The sequence below is a fragment of the Canis lupus genome, chromosome 38, assembly GCF_048164855.1.
Source record: "Canis lupus baileyi chromosome 38, mCanLup2.hap1, whole genome shotgun sequence".
Lineage (NCBI taxonomy): Eukaryota > Metazoa > Chordata > Mammalia > Carnivora > Canidae > Canis > Canis lupus.
This window is the reverse complement of record NC_132875.1, coordinates 6,978,328-6,996,547: the sequence shown is the minus strand read 5'-3', so window position 1 is coordinate 6,996,547 and position 18,220 is coordinate 6,978,328. Positions and strand designations below refer to the sequence as shown.

The 18,220-nt window shown below is 41.6% G+C and overlaps 1 protein-coding gene across 2 annotated transcripts; it reads left to right on the top strand.

Annotated features, from left to right (window-relative positions):
- Positions 1–3,042: 3,042 nt before the first annotated feature.
- On the top strand, positions 3,043–15,529 carry FAM177B (family with sequence similarity 177 member B). 2 transcript variants are annotated; one of them, XR_012026011.1, is made up of 6 exons: positions 3,043–3,314; positions 8,427–8,760; positions 9,076–9,142; positions 11,375–11,472; positions 11,769–12,023; positions 12,193–13,237. XR_012026011.1 is itself a non-coding variant. In XM_072815091.1 (5 exons), exons 2-5 carry the CDS (start codon positions 8,587–8,589, stop codon positions 11,949–11,951), a joined length of 522 nt encoding a protein of 173 aa, XP_072671192.1. In that variant the 5' UTR covers positions 3,043–3,314; positions 8,427–8,586; the 3' UTR covers positions 11,952–15,529. The 2 variants fall into 2 exon arrangements, 1 of the variants encoding a protein (XP_072671192.1); XM_072815091.1 differs by having other exon boundaries at positions 11,769–15,529.
- The last annotated feature ends 2,691 nt before the right edge of the window (positions 15,530–18,220 follow it).

Sequence of the window (18,220 nt, the reverse complement as noted above, 5' to 3'; positions counted from 1 at the left end):
AGCTCACTTAACCAAAAGGCCAGAGCTATCACTTAAATGCAATTCACTACATCTAAAGCCTTTGATGTGCTCGAGGTAGGTGTGAGTTCATTTGGCATTCTGAGTGGGCTCCCCGGAGAAAATGTTCACCGGTAGTTTGAGTTTTATTCTCTAAAAAAGTTTTTTTGTTAAGTTTTATTTAAGTGATCTCTTCTTGCAACATGGGGCTGGAACTGCCCCTGGCCCCAGCCAGGTGCCCCTTGGGCTTTATTCTCTAGAGCTTCCCAAGTAGTTTGCTTCAAGCTACTGCTCCCAGCCAACTCAGCTTCTCAGCAGGGCAGAGCCTAAGGTGGCTGGAGCTCCCGCTGGTCCCTTCCAGATTGTCGGGGCATTCCCTATATCATCTACCACTAAGTAGAAAAAGTTGAGAAATGCCCTGGTAGTGCAGGCCTGTCAGTAATGTCGCTCTGTCCACAGTGATTGGGTGCGAGGAAAGGGCTCAACACTGAAAATAAAGATACAAAGATCCTGCCGGGTGACATTCTGTCCGTAGTTCTCACGGGGAGCAGTGGTTTCCTGATACATATATTCAGGATACATATGTTCCTCAGGGGTAATGGGCTGCAGGCAGCCGGAGCTCATGGTTCTCTGCCAGGTGGGGCTTTGGTGTCTCATCGCTGCCTTCCCAGAGGCTCGGCCTTTAGACCCCCCTCCGGAAGCTGGGCCCGACCTACCCAGCGCTGCTGCTTCACTTCATTCTAACCTGGTTCATTTGAAGCCATGTTTTGATTAGTGAAAACCGAAAGAACTCCAGGAAGTTTTAGGTATGATGTCTTCCTGAAGTCAAATGCCGGGATGTAGAGCTAGTGCCTTAATTTGTCGGTATGGATGACAGTGCTGTGTTTGAGCGAAGGAGTTAAGGAAATAATGTGTAAACAGAAGGAGAAAAATATCAAAAGGCAGCCATTTCAGCATCAGATATAAAGCCAGTTACAAGTCTGTTCTCTATTTTTCCAATCGTTGACATAATGCCTGCCCCCACCTGTTCCAATGATCTAAACATATGGCTCATTTATTAAACAAATACTGAGTTCCAGCCACGTCTCAGGTACACAGGAGCAGGAGATACAGCAGGAAGCACACAGGGAAAGCCCCTCCCACTCTGGCCCAGAGGACAGGCTGGGGGGAGGGAGAGAGGGACACAAGCAAAATACAGAGTATGTTCAATGATGAGGGCGAAGGGGAAAACACAGGTAGATTGTTGAGTGGTGGTGGCGGTGGTGAAGGGAAGGGGAAGGGGCTTCCAGAGACAAGAGCTCAGAGCAGACCATCTGCACGGAAGCTCCGAAGGAAGTGAGGGGACAAAGTCCAGGGGAGGAAAGGCTAGTCCTGGGACCTGCGGGCACAAGGTCCCAGCAGGGAGAGTGTGTGCTCAGGGAACAACAGTGTGTGGAAGTGATAGGCACAACATGAGATCAGAAAGTATTGGGGGCCAGAGCTACAGCCTCAAAGGCTATTGTAAGGATGCGGGCTTCTCCCTTGGGTGCCATGTGAGCGGCCCCCCACCCCCACCCCCGGAGGGTTTTCAGCAGAGGAGTGACAGGATCTGATTTAGGATTCAACAACCCTGGCTGCCTTTTGAATATAGACCATGGAAGGCTAGTTAGGATCCAGGGCAACTATCCAGGTGAGAGATGATGGCTCAGGCCAATGTGGAGGGGTGGTAGGAGGAGTCCAGAAATATCCAGGAGCATTTCCTGACGATGTAATGAGAGGTGTAATTAGAAGAAAAGAATCAGGAATGCCTCCAAGGTTTCTGGTCTGAACAACTGGAAGAATAGAATTGCCATTTATTGAAATGGAAAGACTGCCAGCGGAAGAGATTCGAGTTTGTGTCTAGGTAGGATGTGCAGGAAGGAGAGTGCGCTGGAAGCGTGAGCGAAGATTTAGGCATGTCAGGACTGAGCTGTCTGTTAGACAACCAAGAGGTGACATTGAGTAGACAGGAGGAGCTATGAATCTGAGGTCCATGGGAAAGTCTGACCTGGAGATAACACTGTTGGTTATATGTCTGTGTGTAGATAGTACTTGAAGCCATTAGGGTCCAAAAAAGGCCGTCAATGAATAGATAAAAACAGAAGAGATCGGATCACTGAGCCTTGGGGTACTCCAATACTGAAAGGTTAGGGAGATTATATAGTCTGTTAATTATATAGTTAGGCACAGCCCTTGATAAACTGGATTTGGGGGTTTTAAGAAAAAGTAGAGGGGCTCATAAGAATTAAATGTAGGTAAAAAGCATGTTGTGGGACTACTTGGCCTTCTGAAAGGTCCCTGGCAAAACATCCATGTCTACCTACAGAGTGTGAAGTTGGTGATGCTCCCAAGAGTTTTGTAAATTAAGTAGATTCCACACTCTGGTACTTTTGCACAGCACATCCTAAAAAATCCATTAGGTGGCAGAAACACATTCACCAAATCGACTATAAGCTAGGTCTCTCACTTCCTCTTTGTTTTCTCTCTCTCCTTCTCTCTCCTCCCTCCCTCCCCTTGAGCCCCCTGAATTAAAAGATACAAAGGCCTCTTTAACTCCCAACACTGTTGTCACAAAGAACCAGTATTTTCTTCAGAGAGCCAACAGATACCGTTAATCTGCAATACAGGCAACAGGTGAGCCAGGTAGATGGGGGTTGGGGACATCACTTGGTTTGGAAATGTATGAATTGGGAGATGGTCTTCAGAGGAGTAAAGAGCAATAAACGACAGTGGGACTGTTAGGCTTTATTCTTAAACTTTTGATATTTAAGCTTTTTAAGCTCGGAGCAAGTTTGGGGGGGAAGGCTCAGAAAGTAAAAAGCAAAAAACCGGTTTGAAAAAACATGCACAAGATGTCTTGGCACTAGCTTCATGTACACCAAATTACTAAGTCTCTTCCCACTCCCTTGGGGCGCTGGTCCCCAAACCTGCCGGCTCCATGGGATCACCTGGGCAGCTTCAAACATAACTGATGCTCACATTCCATCCATAGAGATTGTGATGTAAGTGGTCTGCCCTTAGAATTTCCTAAAAGACCCTTAGACGATTCTAATCTGGACAACTTTAACCGCCACCGGGTTTGTGGAATGCACAGTATAACTGACCTTCCCACAACTCAAACATGTCCCACCCCGTAAGACACACACACTAGAACACTTCCACGTCAGCTTATTTGAGGGCTCGGTGTGGCCTCGGCCAAGTTTCATGTATTTATCATCTACTGAAAAACTTCCAGTACTTTCAGAACCAAACAATGAATAAAAGCAACAACAACAACAAAAAAAAGCAAAAGGATGAAGGTAGGTGAGTTGCTTTTTTTTTTTTTTTTTTTTTAGGTAAGTTGCTTTTAAACATGTTTTTATTTCCTTTTGATTATTATTGTAGGTTATGCTTTATCTCTCACGGTGCTGACAATTTGGTCTTAAACACCAAATTACAATGGTTGCTTTTTGCTGCTCTTTGGCATCAGACACTAAATGGTAACAACTTTTCTATTACTTGCTGAGGCTTTTTTGTGATACAGTCACTAAGTCAGGCAGGGAAGACCCTGTGTGTTGCTCAAGTCTCCTTAGAAGACCCTGTGCTGCCCTCCCCCATCCCGTCACCTCGCTGCAGATGACAAATTTAACCCTTGACGGGCCTTGTGCAACTCTCACCACCTTTGACAAGGACATAAGCTCCGCATTGTACCAATAAGATCTGGCAATGTATTCACATAGACTGAAGGGAACAGATAATTCTTTTCTATGTCCAAGGTCCTCTGATTGGACTAAGAATTAAATTTACATGAGACAGATTAACAGGAGGTGAAAAAAAAAAACCCAAAGGTTTATTACATGCACACAGAGACCCAATAATGCAATTGAGACCCAAGGAAATGACCGAGGTAGGCAGTTTTTATACTTTGTAGACAGAGAGACAATAAATCTGTGAAGAGTTGAACGGACGAACAAAACTTGCGGAGCTTCAGTTAGTAAGGAACGGAATTCTAAACAGAATTTGGGCTGGGATAGTATAAATCAGTAAAAAGGAACAAAGGTTGTTTGTACAGACTTCTTGGCTCTGCATTTTCCACCTCTGGTGATGGGGAGGTCTCTCTGCCTCCTGGTCCAGGGAGGGGAACTTTCACATAGATTTCCTGCTTGCTGGGGGACAGAGGAGGCTCTGGGCGTCCTTCTTGCACAGGCTGGCTCTTCGGTAACTTTTAATCAAAATAATCAATATGCCATGGTGGCCCATCTTGGGGCAGCCTGCCCTTGGTCCTTACAACACATACGTGTATGAACATTCACATATACATAAACGTGTATTTCTGGTCTCAATTGTTGCTGAAGGGAGGTTGGCCACTGTCTAGTTGCCATTCCTTTGTGAGCAATCTGCCTTCTCTATTGTAAACTTGAAGCTTTCCTGTAATTCCCATGATCTAGGTTTGATTTCATTATTATTTACCCCTAGTAGTTTTCTTCATGTTTTCTATATTTGAGGATTTATGTCTTTCTTCAAATATTGAAAATTCATAGCCATTATCTCCTCAAACATTATGTCCCCTATTCTATCCACTTCTGAACTCCCCAATCAAGTCGTATTGAACTTTCTCACCCAGTCTTCATCTCCAAACTTTTCTTTCCTGTAAATGGAATATATATACCTCTTTATGCTGGGTTATGAGAGATTTTGTCACTGTTCAGTCTACATCCCAGGTTGACTATATATTCCGTTCCTAGAATTTCTGATCAGTTCTTTTCCAAATCAACCTTTTTCTCTTGGGTATTATGTTTTGCTTCCTTTATCTCTTTGAATATATGAGCCATATTCATTGTCAAGCTTTGTGTCATTCTATTATTCCTAACTCTTGGGTGAGGACTCTCCCAATTTTTTCGTCCGCTTACCCTTCCTCTAGATGGTTGGTTTCTTCCTGTGATTTGTAAGTTTTTCATAATGCGTCCTCAGCAAGTGTTTTTAGTGGTGATCCAGTGTACCCTGTCTGGCTGATGTTGCCCTCCAGGGTGACTTTGTGCTTGTTTCCAACAAGTTCTGTGGGTTATGCTGCCTTTAGGTCCTGCAGCCTCACTTCGGGTCCTCATAGCACAGGTGGACTATGAATTTGGCTACAGCCAGCATTTGGTATTGGCCTGGTCTTCCAATATTTTTCACAGGACTCATTCTACCCATGTTGCCAGAAGATGACAAATTACTTTGCCACTTTTGTAAAGCAATAGGCAGTTTTTCTAGTCCATATTTTATTTTATTTTTAAAAGATTTTATTTATTTATGAAAGAGAGAGAGAAAGGCAGAGATACAGGCAGAAGGAGAAGTAGGCTCCATGCAGGGAGCCCGATGTGGGACTCATCCCGGGACCCCAGGATCATGCCCTGAGCCGAAGGCAGGCGCCAAACCACTGAGCCACCTAGGTGCCCCTAGCCCATATTTTATAGATCAAATTGTACTTTATTATCTTAGCTTTATGCAGGTGTTTCACGTTGGCTCCTCACATTCACAGGATCTGTGATTTGGGCTCTCCTAACTCTCTGCACACATATGAAAGCTCCAGCCCCCCCCCCCCCACCACCACCCCGCTCCCTTGGGATGCCTGGGTGGCTCAGCAGTTAAGCATCTGCCTTTGGCTCAGGTTGTGATACCGAGTCAGGAATCAAGTCCTGCATCAGGCTCCCTGTGGGGAGCCTACTTCTCCCTCTGCCTGTGTTTCTGCCTCTCTCTGTGTGTCTCTCATGAATAAACAAATAAAATCTTTAAAAAGGGGATCCCTGGGTGGCGCAGCGGTTTGGCGCCTGCCTTTGGCCCAGGGCGCGATCCTGGAGACTCGGGATCGAATCCCACGTCGGGCTCCCGGTGCATGGAGCCTGCTTCTCCCTCTGCCTATGTCTCTTCCTCTCTCTCTCTCTCTCTATGTGACTATCATAAAAAAAAAAATCTTTAAAAAATATATAAAACTTTAGCCCCCATGACTATACATAGCTCAGAAACCCTCAGGAATCACGTTGGCTTTAGCTCACCCTTAGGATTTTGAGTTTCCCTTCTTTTGCTGACACCTAGGCTTCTTTCTTTCCAGTCTCTCTTATTGCCTTAGCACTGCTTGATTTTATATTTTTGTTTGCGTAATTTTGTGTATTTGGAACAAGATGAAGTCTTTCACATTGGCTCAGTCTACCATATTTGCTGATATCATCTTAAAATATATTAAGTACTAATTAAGACAATAGTGTGCTTACCACATTAAAATAGTGCCTAACATATACACTATTATGTGATAGGTACTTAAAAATAGCTAGCTTTACTAGACACTTGCTATTTGCTAAGAATTCTTCTAATTCCATGGTGTGTCTTTATTCATCGAATTCTCATTTTATAAGGTTGGTACTATATTCAAACACACACTCAATCTGTATTATCCTTATTTTATAGATAAGGAAACCAAAGCACAGAGATAATAAGTAATAGGATATTAAGTGTAGGCAGTCCAGCTCCAAAACTTGTCAGCTTTATTGAGATATGAACCACTATTGAGTGTGGAATTTGATTTGACAAATGTAGATAGTTGAATAACCACTGCTACAATCATAACATCTGTTAACACATTTCTATCACCCCAAAATTTCCCTTTTGTCCCTTTGTAATGGTCTCTTCCCTCATCTTCTCTTCCCTACCAAACCACTCATCTCTTTTCTACAACCATAATTTTGCCTTTTCTAAAATGCTATTTAAATGTAATCATTTAATACACAGCACGTCTAGCTTCTTTCCCTTAGCATAATGCTTTTGGGATTCATTCACAGTGTTGCAAAATTAGTATCCAATACTTTTAATCACGGAGTAGTATTCCATTGAACAGATGGATCACGTTTTGTTTATTCATTGATGGACATTTGGATTGTTTTCAGTTTTTACAAATAAGGCTGCTGTCAATATTCACATACAAATCTTCAGGGGGATATACGTTTTCATTTCTTTTAGGTAAATATCAAGTTATGTGTGATATTGTGATTTATAATAAATATGTATTGTGGTCTTCCCACTTCTAACACAAGGCTTCTAAAACCCTTGAAATTTCCTAAGTGTGGAGAGAGACAAAATGTCTCTTGATACTTTAATGAGGACTTTTTGACCAGGGCTGGTTGCCAGGGGGGAACCAACACGTGATTAGAAGGTTGGGACTTTCAGTTGGCTGAGGCTGAATTTATTGTCAGTGCTCAGTGGCCAATGATTTAGTCAATCATACCTAAGTAATGAAGCCTCCATAAAAACCTAAATAAATAAATAAATAAATAAAACCAAAACAAATAAACAAAAAACCCCAATAAGTAACAGGGTGGGAGAGCTTCCAGGTTGGTGAACATGTGGAGCTTCGTTGAGAGTGTTGTGCTCAAGAAAGGCAGGAAGCTCTGTACCCTTTCCCCATACCTTGCCCTGTGTACTTCTTCTATCTGGCTCCTCCTAAATTATATCCTTTATAATAAACTGGTAATCTAGAGCAAATGGGTTTCCTGAGTTCTGTGAACTGCTCTAGCAAGTTAATCTAACTCAAGGAGGAGAATGTGGGAACCTCTGATTTATAGACAGTAGGTCAGAAATACAAATAACAACCTGGGCTTGTGATTGGCCTCTGAGTTAGGGGAAGAGGGACAGTCCTGTGGAATATGATGCAACCTGTGGGTGGGTAGTGCCAGAATTGAGCTGATTTTTAAGACATCCAGTTGGTGTCCTGACACTTTAAGAATTGCTTGTTGATAGGGGAAATCCCCCCACAGCTTGGAGTTGGGTCCCAGAACCAGAAGAGCATGGAATCACAAAATTATATGGTAGGAATATGTTTAACTTTTAAGAAACTGCCACACTGTTTTCCAAAGTGGCTGTGTACCATTTTGCATCCCCACTACCAACTTATGAGAGTTCTAATTGATCCACTTATTCCTCAACACTTGGTATTATTAGTACTTTTAATTTTAGCCTCCTAGGGAGTATGTTATATCTCATTATTATTTCAATTTGCATGATTAATGATATTAAGCATCTTTTCCTAAGTTTAGTTGGCACCTGTAAATTTTTGATAAAGTGTCTACTCAAATTCTTTGCTCACATTTCAATTGAGTTGTCTTTTACTTATTGAATTGTAATAGTTCTTTACATATTCTGAAAATAAGTCCTTTACTAGGTATATTGACAATTTTTTTCTTCTCTGTGTAAAGCCTGCACTCTTAGTCACTGCATATATTGCCCCTCACTGTTTATTGAAATAATTGGGAAATTTCCACAGGTTAATGGCCTCTTCCTAATAGAGTTTGTTGGTTTTATCATTAATAAGGGGTAAGGGAACCGTGTTGAAATTTTTGTTTGGAGATTCGAGGTTCACATTTTCACTACTAATTGATTTTTTTTTTTTCATTTTGGTGCAGAAATGAACAGTCCTTGTTGGATTTGAAGAACTGATGAGGTCATGCTATGATTCTGAATTGTCTAGCTTTACCATCCATTGAAAATAACTAGATACCTCTCAGCTTTATAAACTTCTCCTAAGGTACCCTGTTTCCAATTCACTACGTGTCTTATTTCCTTATGGAAAAAGACAATTTCCAGAAGTCAGAATTAGAGAAGAGTGGATCTTCCAAAAGAACTACTCCCAAAAGAATTATCCATTTCGTTGATGGAGATGTCATGGAAGAATATAGCACAGAGGAGGAGGAAGATGAAGAGAAAGAGGAACAGGAAACAAAGTCAACACTTGATCCTGTAAGCATAGGGTATTGATACTAGTGAACATGGGGGCTGAATGAATGAGTGGTTAAGACAGGCAAGGTTTGTAGAAAATAAAATTTTAAGCCAATTCTTTGATCCCATTGGGTTGTTTTCTAGATCCATTTATAGTAAACTGATAATTTTTATAACCTTACATTTCTCCTCTTTGAGAAAGAAAATGGAATATAAATATAAATATATAAATATAAAGCATTTTAAGACCTCTACATGAAACACTCTGTATCACCACTCTTGTTATCAACTAGTCTAACTTGATTTCTCTCTCTTTTTCTCTTTTTTTTTTTCCAGTCTACACTTTCATGGGGGCCCTACCTATGGTTTTGGGCAGAGCAAATAGCAAGCACCTCATTTTCTAGTAAGTACTGCCAAGGTTATTTACTTATTTATTTTGTCCAAAATACTCAAAGATAGACTTACAGACCCTCAGAGTTAGTTGGGGCTTCCAATAGTTTAATCTACTCCACAGCATCTTGGAGAAAGGGGATGACCTGGTCCCTTCTTAATCTATGCTTGAAGATTCCCAAAGGCATAGAACCTCATACCTTCAGGCAGACCTTTCCAGCTCTTTCTGACTCTTTTTAGTAAACACTACCTTACATTTTGTCTTCTTTTAAAGTTGTTCCTATTGATCTTAGTTGTCTTTCTTAAGACCATATAAAACAAGTCTAGATTTCCCCTTTCATAGGACAGAGTTTCAAATATTTGAAGATAATAGCCTCTCACCATCCCCCCTTGACTCTTCACCTGAATAAACTTCCAAGTTTTTTCTTTAACTGTTGTTGTGTGACACAGTTCCAAGTCCCTTCATCATAATCACTCTATTATGAACAACAACTTTATTGATGCTTCCCAGGGACATAGCGAATGGCCTAAGTGGCTGGCTATTTATAACACATGAAATACTAAATTTTATTTTGCTCGATGTACACCAATTTTCTTTAAAACATGATTGGCGGCATCTAATTACTGATTCTCTTCTAACTTGCATGATTATATGTACAACAGGGAGGAAATGACTTTAAAAATTTAAGAAATTATGAAGTATAGCTCTAGCTCTGAGGAATTGATCTTCATTCATTCATTAAGTAAACATTTATTGAGTGTCAATGTGTGTTTGGCACCATGTTGGTCCCTGGGACACAAAGACAAATGACAGTCTTTGCTTTCAAGGGACTCAATATTCAATGGATATTATAGGCTAGGAAGCATGCCTATAATTACAATTTGTTGCCACAACTGCCAGGGTAGAAGGAGCATAGGGACTACTGATGGGGTGACTCAATAATGCTGACATATGGAGGCAATACCTTCAGAGTGCTATGAAAGTATGGCTAAGGTCAGCTTGGGGACTGATTGTAAAAGTCACTGGGGGTGGAGGAGAGGAGGAAGGCCTTTAAATTACAGTAAAAAAGTGATGATGGGGTGATTTAGTCAGATGGTAGGAGCCTTAAAAGAGCAAGTGCTTTCACTTTAGGAAAGAGGGTTAGGAATTTGGAAGTTACTTTGGGAATCCAGTGAGATACCAATCTTACCTCAACCATAACACACTGACAGAAAAAATACATCTGCCAGAGAGCTCTGTGCTTTATTTTGGTCAAGACTAATTAAAGAGGTGAAATGTTTTGGAGGTAGAAAGCCTTAGGAGATTAGGTCAGGTGAAAGTAGCAAAACCCAATGCAGTTAATATGAGAATGAGAAGAACAGGTACTGCAGTGATTTCCATGTTGGGCTTTGACTTAAAATGGCAAAGTCAGGATGCAAGGGGAATCAAGCTGCCTTCCAGGTTCCAAGCAGAACTGTAGCATTCAAGTGCATCTGCGTGGGGGCTTCCAGCTATTAGTGGAAGCATAAATATGCCAGCACTCAGCACCCTGGTCTCCACACAGAAACTTTGGAGAGAGCTAACCCCCAGATGAAGCTGTAATTAATGTTTCCAATTTAAAATTCTAGTCGGTCATGAACAAGAAAACTTCCTAAGATTTATTCTAATATTTTAGAAACTTCTCTTATATCCATTTACCAGGCATGGTGGCAAATGAGCAGATTAAAGAGCTAGATATTTTTGAAAAGATAAACCCATTAAAAATGGGGAGCACCATTCTGATGTGCTATATGAGTAATACACCAAGAGGAACAAGCGGTCATGGGGATCAGAAAATCGTGTTATGGGATGGGGGTGGAGTGTCAGATATCCTATAGTTTTAAAGGATAACATTTCTAGGAGATACTTCAGGAAACCACTATTAATGCTAAACCTTTATCCCTAACTTTTACAACCAAAGCATCTATTCTGATTGCCCAGGACCAATGCTGTACCTGGTAGTAAGTATTTTGAAAATCTCTCCTGACATAACCAATATGGAAGGGACAGTTTAGAAGTAATCCCATGTGAAGATAGAAGATTTAACAATTCCTTTTGAGTCCTAGAACTTTTTGAGAGTTTGGAGCAATTGCAATATTTTGTCAGCCTTGAAGGTAAGTGTAGTAATGGGTCACCTGCAGGCATGTTTAAACTCTTGTCCCCTCAACTGACACTAAGGTTTACTTTTTACTTCAGCTTACCAAAAGTGCTTGTTCTTTCCTTTAGCATGTGAATTCCTCGGTGGAAGATTTGCTACCTTCTTTGGCCTTAATCAACCCAAATATCAGTATGTGTTAAACGAATACTATAGGACACAAAGTAAGGTATGTGACATCCTGATGGAGGATACCAAGACCCCTGATGTGGGAAGATTGGTTGCTTCCACTTCAATATAAGTTATTTTCCCACCGGGTAATCATGTACAATTTCACCCCAGGACACTTCTGATTTGCCTTTTCTGTGTAAAGTCAGAATGTCATCAGATGGGGTATAGAAGTTGGTTGAACATGAAGCCTGAGATTGCCTAGATAAAGAAGCTTCTCACAGGGGTGACTCTGCAAGAGGAGTTCAGAGGTATTTAGTTTACAATTAAACTTTGCTATATTTCTCTCCATACCAGGAAAGTGACAAGGAAAGTGAAGGGGATGGATCAAAGGCCCAGCCAGCCAAGATTCCTAATGAAAGGTGTCATCTGGAAGCTAGGGGCCAAGAGTATGGAACTAGACAACAGGACATCATAGAGGGTGTTCCTCAGTGGAGCGCCTCCTCCAGGGAGGGCCTGGCAGCAGATTTCAGCTCATAATGGCCAGCAGGACTATAGTTCCTGTGGATGTCTGTTCCACTGCTATTGGTGACCATGACCAAAGCACCACAGGTAGTGCTCCTGAGCTGATCTGTGATTTATTCAGCAAGCAATAATGAGAATTATGGATGCGTTCTCAATTTTATAAGCCCCCCAAGTCAACTCCCACCCCCCCTTCCGCCCAGCAGTGATGCAAGTCTTGCTAGTCAGTTATGAACTCTTATTATTGATGTTTGCACAGAAATGCAAATGCCCTACGGAATTTGGATCTGGCAGTTTTGGACTGAAACTCTTCATCATGGGGCTAGGGTACAGAAAAGAAGCTCTCTTCCCGAAGATACTTCGGGCATTGTGAAGACTAAATAAGTCTCCTTTCAGCGTTTGATGTAAGGTGTGTGCTTCCCCAAAGCCACCCTGGCTTAGTTGGGGCTTGCTTTACAATAAGCAAACATTGCTAGTAACTTTGTACATCAAAGTCTTTGAGGATTGGGTGCATTTTCCCCACACACAATTAAAAAAAAAAAATCTAGGCTCTAGAAAAAGTATTTGAAAAAACAGATGATTTTATTTATTTGTCAGCAAAATTTTAAAACCTGGGAAGATCACACATGGAAATCATAGCTAGATATCACAAATTGTGCTGGCCAGAGGTCGCTGGGATATAATAGAAAAACACAGGATTTGCAGTAATAAGACCTGAGGTCAAGTCTCAATTTTATCTTATACTAGTTGTGTGATTTTATCTCACTAGTTGTGTGAGCCTTAGTCCCCTTCTTTGTAAAATAGGGGTGGCATATATTTATTCCTCAAGGGTTATTGTTAAACAAAATGATATAAATGTGAAAACACTTTTAAAACTGTAAATATTCAATGTTAACGCTTCCTTAATGGCTGTTATAGACTGTTACCTTGAAAGTCTCCAAAAAACTATGCCTTCTGGAATTCATGCCATGGTACGGTCCCATTTACATTGACCCTGGGCTTGGCCCCATGACTTGTTTCAGCCAATGAGACAGTAGCAAAGGTGATGCAAGTGGAGGCTTGATGAGCACCTGCAGATGGAAACCTGTCATCTTAGAAACTTCACCTTGTGGGCACCTGGGTGGCTCAGTCAGTTAGGCATCTGCCTTCTGCTCAGGTTATGATCCTAATGTCCTGGGATGGAGTCTCACATTGGGCTCCCTGCTCAGCGGGGAGTCTGCTTCCCCCTCTGCCCTCGTCCCTGCTTGTGCTCTGTCTCTCTTTCTCTCTCAGATAAATAAATAAAATATTAAAAAGAAAAAGAACTCCACCTTGTAATGGGCTTGACTTCTCAATAATGAAAGGCCACATGGAAAGAAATTCCCAAGGATGAAAGACTCTCGTGCATTCCAGTCCCAGCCAAGCTCCTCACCAAATGCAGCCACATAAAGGACCTCTTTATCCTACGTGGAGCAGATGAACCCTGCAGCTGAGTCCAGTCAACCCACAGAATCACGAGAAATAATAAATCATTATTGTTTTGGAGTGGTTTGCTATGTAGGAATATGCAGCTGAAATAATAGCTCTAAGAGAAGGGGAACTTGGAATTGATCTGATATAAAATCTAGAAGAAGGCCTGGAGAATAAGGCATTGTTGGTTGAATATATGAGAATAAGACAGGTTTTGTGGCATAATAGGACAACTCTAAGACCTCAGTGGTTTGAAACAACAACACTTTGTTTCCTTCTCATGAGAAGTCCACTGTCAGTTCAGGTGGCTTCCCAGAGTGTTGGCGCAGTGGTACCTGCATCTCTGATCCTACGATTCCTCCAGACTGTGATGCATTCAGGGCTGCTGAAGCAGAAGTGGAGTGGGCAGTTAAGCACTCGCAATCAGCGTCTCCACTAAGAATAAAACATGTCACTTTTGATTATGTTTCTTCCACCACAGCAAATCACATGGACACAATTAACTTCAAGGGGTGTGAGCCTCCTAAGACAGCTGAGAAGGGGAAACACTTTCTTCCAGCAGCAGTACGGGATAAATGACAGACTCAAGCATCGATATGGTATTGATTTCATCTCAGCTCTGTCGCCCCTTTGTAACCCGATGGCCCTGTGCAAGTGACTCAACTTCACAATGTTCTGATGTATAAAGCAGATTTGATACAGGCAGCAAATTCAATTTGGACTAGCTTATGCAACAAAAAAAGAATTTTTTGGAGGGGTATTGAGGTATCTTATGCACCCCAAGGGCGCATAAATTTCAGTACATCTAGAACAAATCTAATAAACACATACATGAGCAACACTCTCTCCATTTCTCATCTTTCTTTCCTGTGAGGAAGAAAGATCACTCCATAGCTCTTTTATTTTTTTATTTATTTATCTTTTACAGTTAATCTTTAACTAATTTTTTTATTTATGATAGTCACACAGAGAGAGAGAGAGAGAGAAGCAGGCTCCATGCACCGGGAGCCCGACATGGGATTCGATCCCGGGTCTCCAGGATCGCGCCCTGGGCCAAAGGCAGGAGCCAAACCGCTGTGCCACCCAGGGATCCCGTCTTTTATTTTTTTTTAATTTTTTAAATTTTATTTTGTTTAAAAGATTTTATTTATTTATTCATGAGAATACACAGAGAGGAGAGAGAGAGAGGCAGAGACACAGGCAGAGGGAGAAGCAGGCTCCATGCAGGGAGCCCGACGTGGGACTCGATCCCGGGTCCCCAGGATCACGCCCTGAGAGAGAAAGAGAGAGAGAGAACATGAAAGCAGTGGGAGGAGCAGAGGGAGAGGGAGATAATCTCCAGCAGACTGTGCTTAGCACAGAGCCCAACGAGGGGCCTAATCCCATGACTCTGAGATCACCACCTGAGCTGAAACCAAGAGTTGGACACCCAATAGAATAAGCTCCTGAGGTGCCCTAGCTCTTTTATTTTGTAATCTTTATTGAGATATAACTTATCTATAATATTGTATTAGTCTTAGGTGTACAACCTAATGATTAATATTTGCTTGTATTATAAAATGATCACTACAATTAGTCTAGTTAACTAACATCCACCACACAGAAGAATTTTTTCTTGGGATGAGAACTTTTAAGATCTACTCTTTTAGCAACTTTCAAATATACAACGTTATTAACCATAGTTATCATGCTGCATCATTACATCATCATGATTTATTTATTTTATAACTGGAAGTCGGTACCTTTTGACCACCTTCACTCATTTCACCCCCTCATCATCCTCCACCTCTGGCAAACACCAATCTGTTCACTCTACCTACGAGTTTGGATTTTTGTTGTTGCTGTGTGTTTTTATTGGTCAGTTTTTAGATTTCACATGTAAGTGGGATCATGTGGTACTTGTCTTTCTTCATCTGACATATTTCGCTTAGCATAAAAATGCCCTCAAGGTCCATCCATATTGTTACAAATAACAAAATTTCCTTTTTTTCATGGCTACAAAATATTTCACTGTGCAAATATATATGTGTATGTGTGTGTCTCTGTGTGTACCCTGTTTCCTTTATCCATTCATGCATCGAGGGTACTTCCATGTTTTGGCTATTGTAAATAGTGCTGCAATAAACATGGTGCGTATATGTTTTTGATTAGTGTCTTCATCTTCTTTGGATAAATGCCCAGAAATGGAATTGCTGAATCATGTAGTGGTTCTACTTTTCAATTTTTGAGGAACCTCCATACTGTTTTCCATAGTAGCTGCACCAACGTACATTGCCACCAAGAATGCACAAATGTTTCTTTTTCTCCACATCCCCTCCAACTTTTGCTCTTTCTTGTCTGATACTAGACACTCTAACAGGAGTGAGGTAATACCCCATTGTGGTTTCAATTTTCATTTCCCTGATGATTAGTGATATTATGCGGTTTTTCATATATCTGTCGGCCATCTGTTTGTCTTCTTTGGAAAAATATCTATTCAGATGCTCTTTCCACTTTTTAAAATTTGATTTTTTGGGAGGGCTATTGAGTTGTAGGAATTCTTTATATATCTTGGACATTAACTCCTTATAAGATACACTATTTGCAAATATTTTCTCCCATTTACGGGGTTGTCTTTTCATTTTGTTGATAGTTTCCTTTGTTGGGTAGAAGCTTTTCAGGTTTAAGTAGTCCCACTTGTTTGCATTTGCTTTTGTTGTTTTTGCTTTTGGTGTCAAATCCATAACATTTTATAACTCACCTGTTCAAGTCACTGCCCCTCTGTCCCAATTCCAAGCATACAGGACATAGAATCTGATCAGGCCTTTTGGCTCAGGTGACCATCCCTCATCTGATCAGTTGTGACCAGGGAAGTGGAGTCATGTAGCAACAACATGAATATAGGATCTACTTCTGAGTGAGCAAGATTCTCAAGAGAGGAAGATTAAGGTGAAGTAGGCAGACACACCCCACGACCATTCTAAGGATAAAATGTGAAAACTGAGGAAAGGCATATGGTTCTAATTAGGTACTTGAACCTTAATATCAGTTGTAATTATTAATACTGATGACAATTGTGGGTTGAAGGAATCTGAGTGGTTTATCCCCATTAAGGAGTCAATCTTAGTTCTTTATCTGACAGGCCCTGTTAGTCTGATTTCAAGATAAAGTAAATCTGAGGTTTTGATGTAGCAGGAAAAAGTGGCTAAGCCTACCAGTTAAGCATTGGTTATTTGTGCCTCAGGTGTCAGATCACACTAAAACTCTGTCCCTGCTTTATTTGCTAAGTTGCTTCAAAACAGACCGTATGATGGATGCTTTTTTATTTTTCTACTTTTCTTAAAAATTAACTGTACCCTGGAATATATCTACTCAGTGTTGATTCTAGAGAACAAGGCAAACCAAAGTGTGATGATATTAGCAGGAGTGAATTTTACCTAGCAAATACTATACTCTCAATCTGTTTTTCTTCTCCCCTGAAAGAATGGAGGTGGCCTACCCTTAAGGTCAGTGACCATATGCAAATCAATCAAATCTTGAGCTAAATATCCTAAAGAAAACAAATGGAAACCAATACCCAGATCTTATCAGGCTATGGCTGCGAGAGAAGTACACATTTTCTTTAATGTTAATTCCTTCTTTTAATATTAATTGTGCATCTTCCACATACCAGTTACTGTTTCAGGTGCTATCAACCAAAGAGACAAAAATCTTGACGTTCCTCTTGGCCTTAAGTTCCAGATAGCTAAATTATCAGGACACCCAGGCTTTGTGGGCCAGACTCGCAAATGGTCCCAATAACCTTCATCTTCTGGCCCTCACATCCTATGTAGCCTTTCCCACATTGAACAAGGGACATCTATGTGACCAATAGAATATGTCAGAAGCCATGGTGTGATACTTCTGAGATAAGAGAGACAATGGCTACTGTTTTGGTCTCCTTAAATCACTTACTTTGGGGAGAACCAGCTGCTACATTGTGAGTACATTCGTGTAGCCTATGGACAGGTCCATTTGGTAAACCCTGAAGTCTCCAACAAACAGCTGGTGAGGAACAGCGGAAATCTAATAGGCCTCAATTTTCCTGAGAGCCAACCACAGTGTCTCTACTCCTCTGAACTAGGTCCTGGTAGCTACCGGGTCACAGACTGGCTGGCCTACCCCCTTGCTCAGACAACTGCCAAGACCTACATGCACAGCTCCCCATCCTGAACCAGGACGCCAGGAGTACAGGCCTTTTGGGCAGTCAGGGCTCCCAGGTGTCTCTCTCATGGAAGGTAACCCCAAACTCAGCCCTGGCAAGACTTTCAACCTCAGAACCTGGCAAGTTCCCCTCAGATATGCCTTCAAGGGAAATAGGCACCATTAGTTAGGTTAAGGCTTGGAATTATTTAGATGTTTTGGGTCTCCCAAGAGCCTGAGCCATTGATCCTGCTGCTTAGGACAAATGCTGAACCGTTCCAAATCTCTGGAAACCACTGCCTAGCATCTAGCTTGCACATACACAGCACACACCCCTTCAGCAGACCCTGGGCAGCCAGGCCCTCCAAGCCTCTGATGCCATGGCTGGGCTAACCACCTGGATCTTCTCCTGGGATGCCTCTATAAAATAATATAGTACTGAGGCTACAAAGGTGTGAAAGTCAATGCCCTTTTAAAAGTGCTGCTAAGGGATGCTTGGGTGGCTCAGCTGTTAAGCACCTGCCCCTGGCCAGGGCATAATCTGCAGTCTCAGGATCGAGTCCCTGCCTCCCTGCCTGAAGCCTGCTTCTCCCTCTGCCTACGTCTCTGCCTTTCTCTCTCTGTGTCTTTCATGAATAAATAAATAAAATCTTAAAAAAAAATAAAAGTGCTGCTAA

What these genes read in the sequence shown, in the direction of transcription:
- FAM177B (XM_072815091.1), top strand. Translation starts at nt 8,587, where the DNA reads ATGGAAAAAGACAATTTCCAGAAGTCAGAATTAGAGAAGAGTGGATCT. An exon ending in AGCAAGCACCTCATTTTCTA is followed by an intron (nt 9,143 to 11,374) that starts GTAAGTACTGCC and finishes TCTTTCCTTTAG; the next exon opens with CATGTGAATTCCTCGGTGGA. An exon ending in ACTATAGGACACAAAGTAAG is followed by an intron (nt 11,473 to 11,768) that starts GTATGTGACATC and finishes TCTCCATACCAG; the next exon opens with GAAAGTGACAAGGAAAGTGA.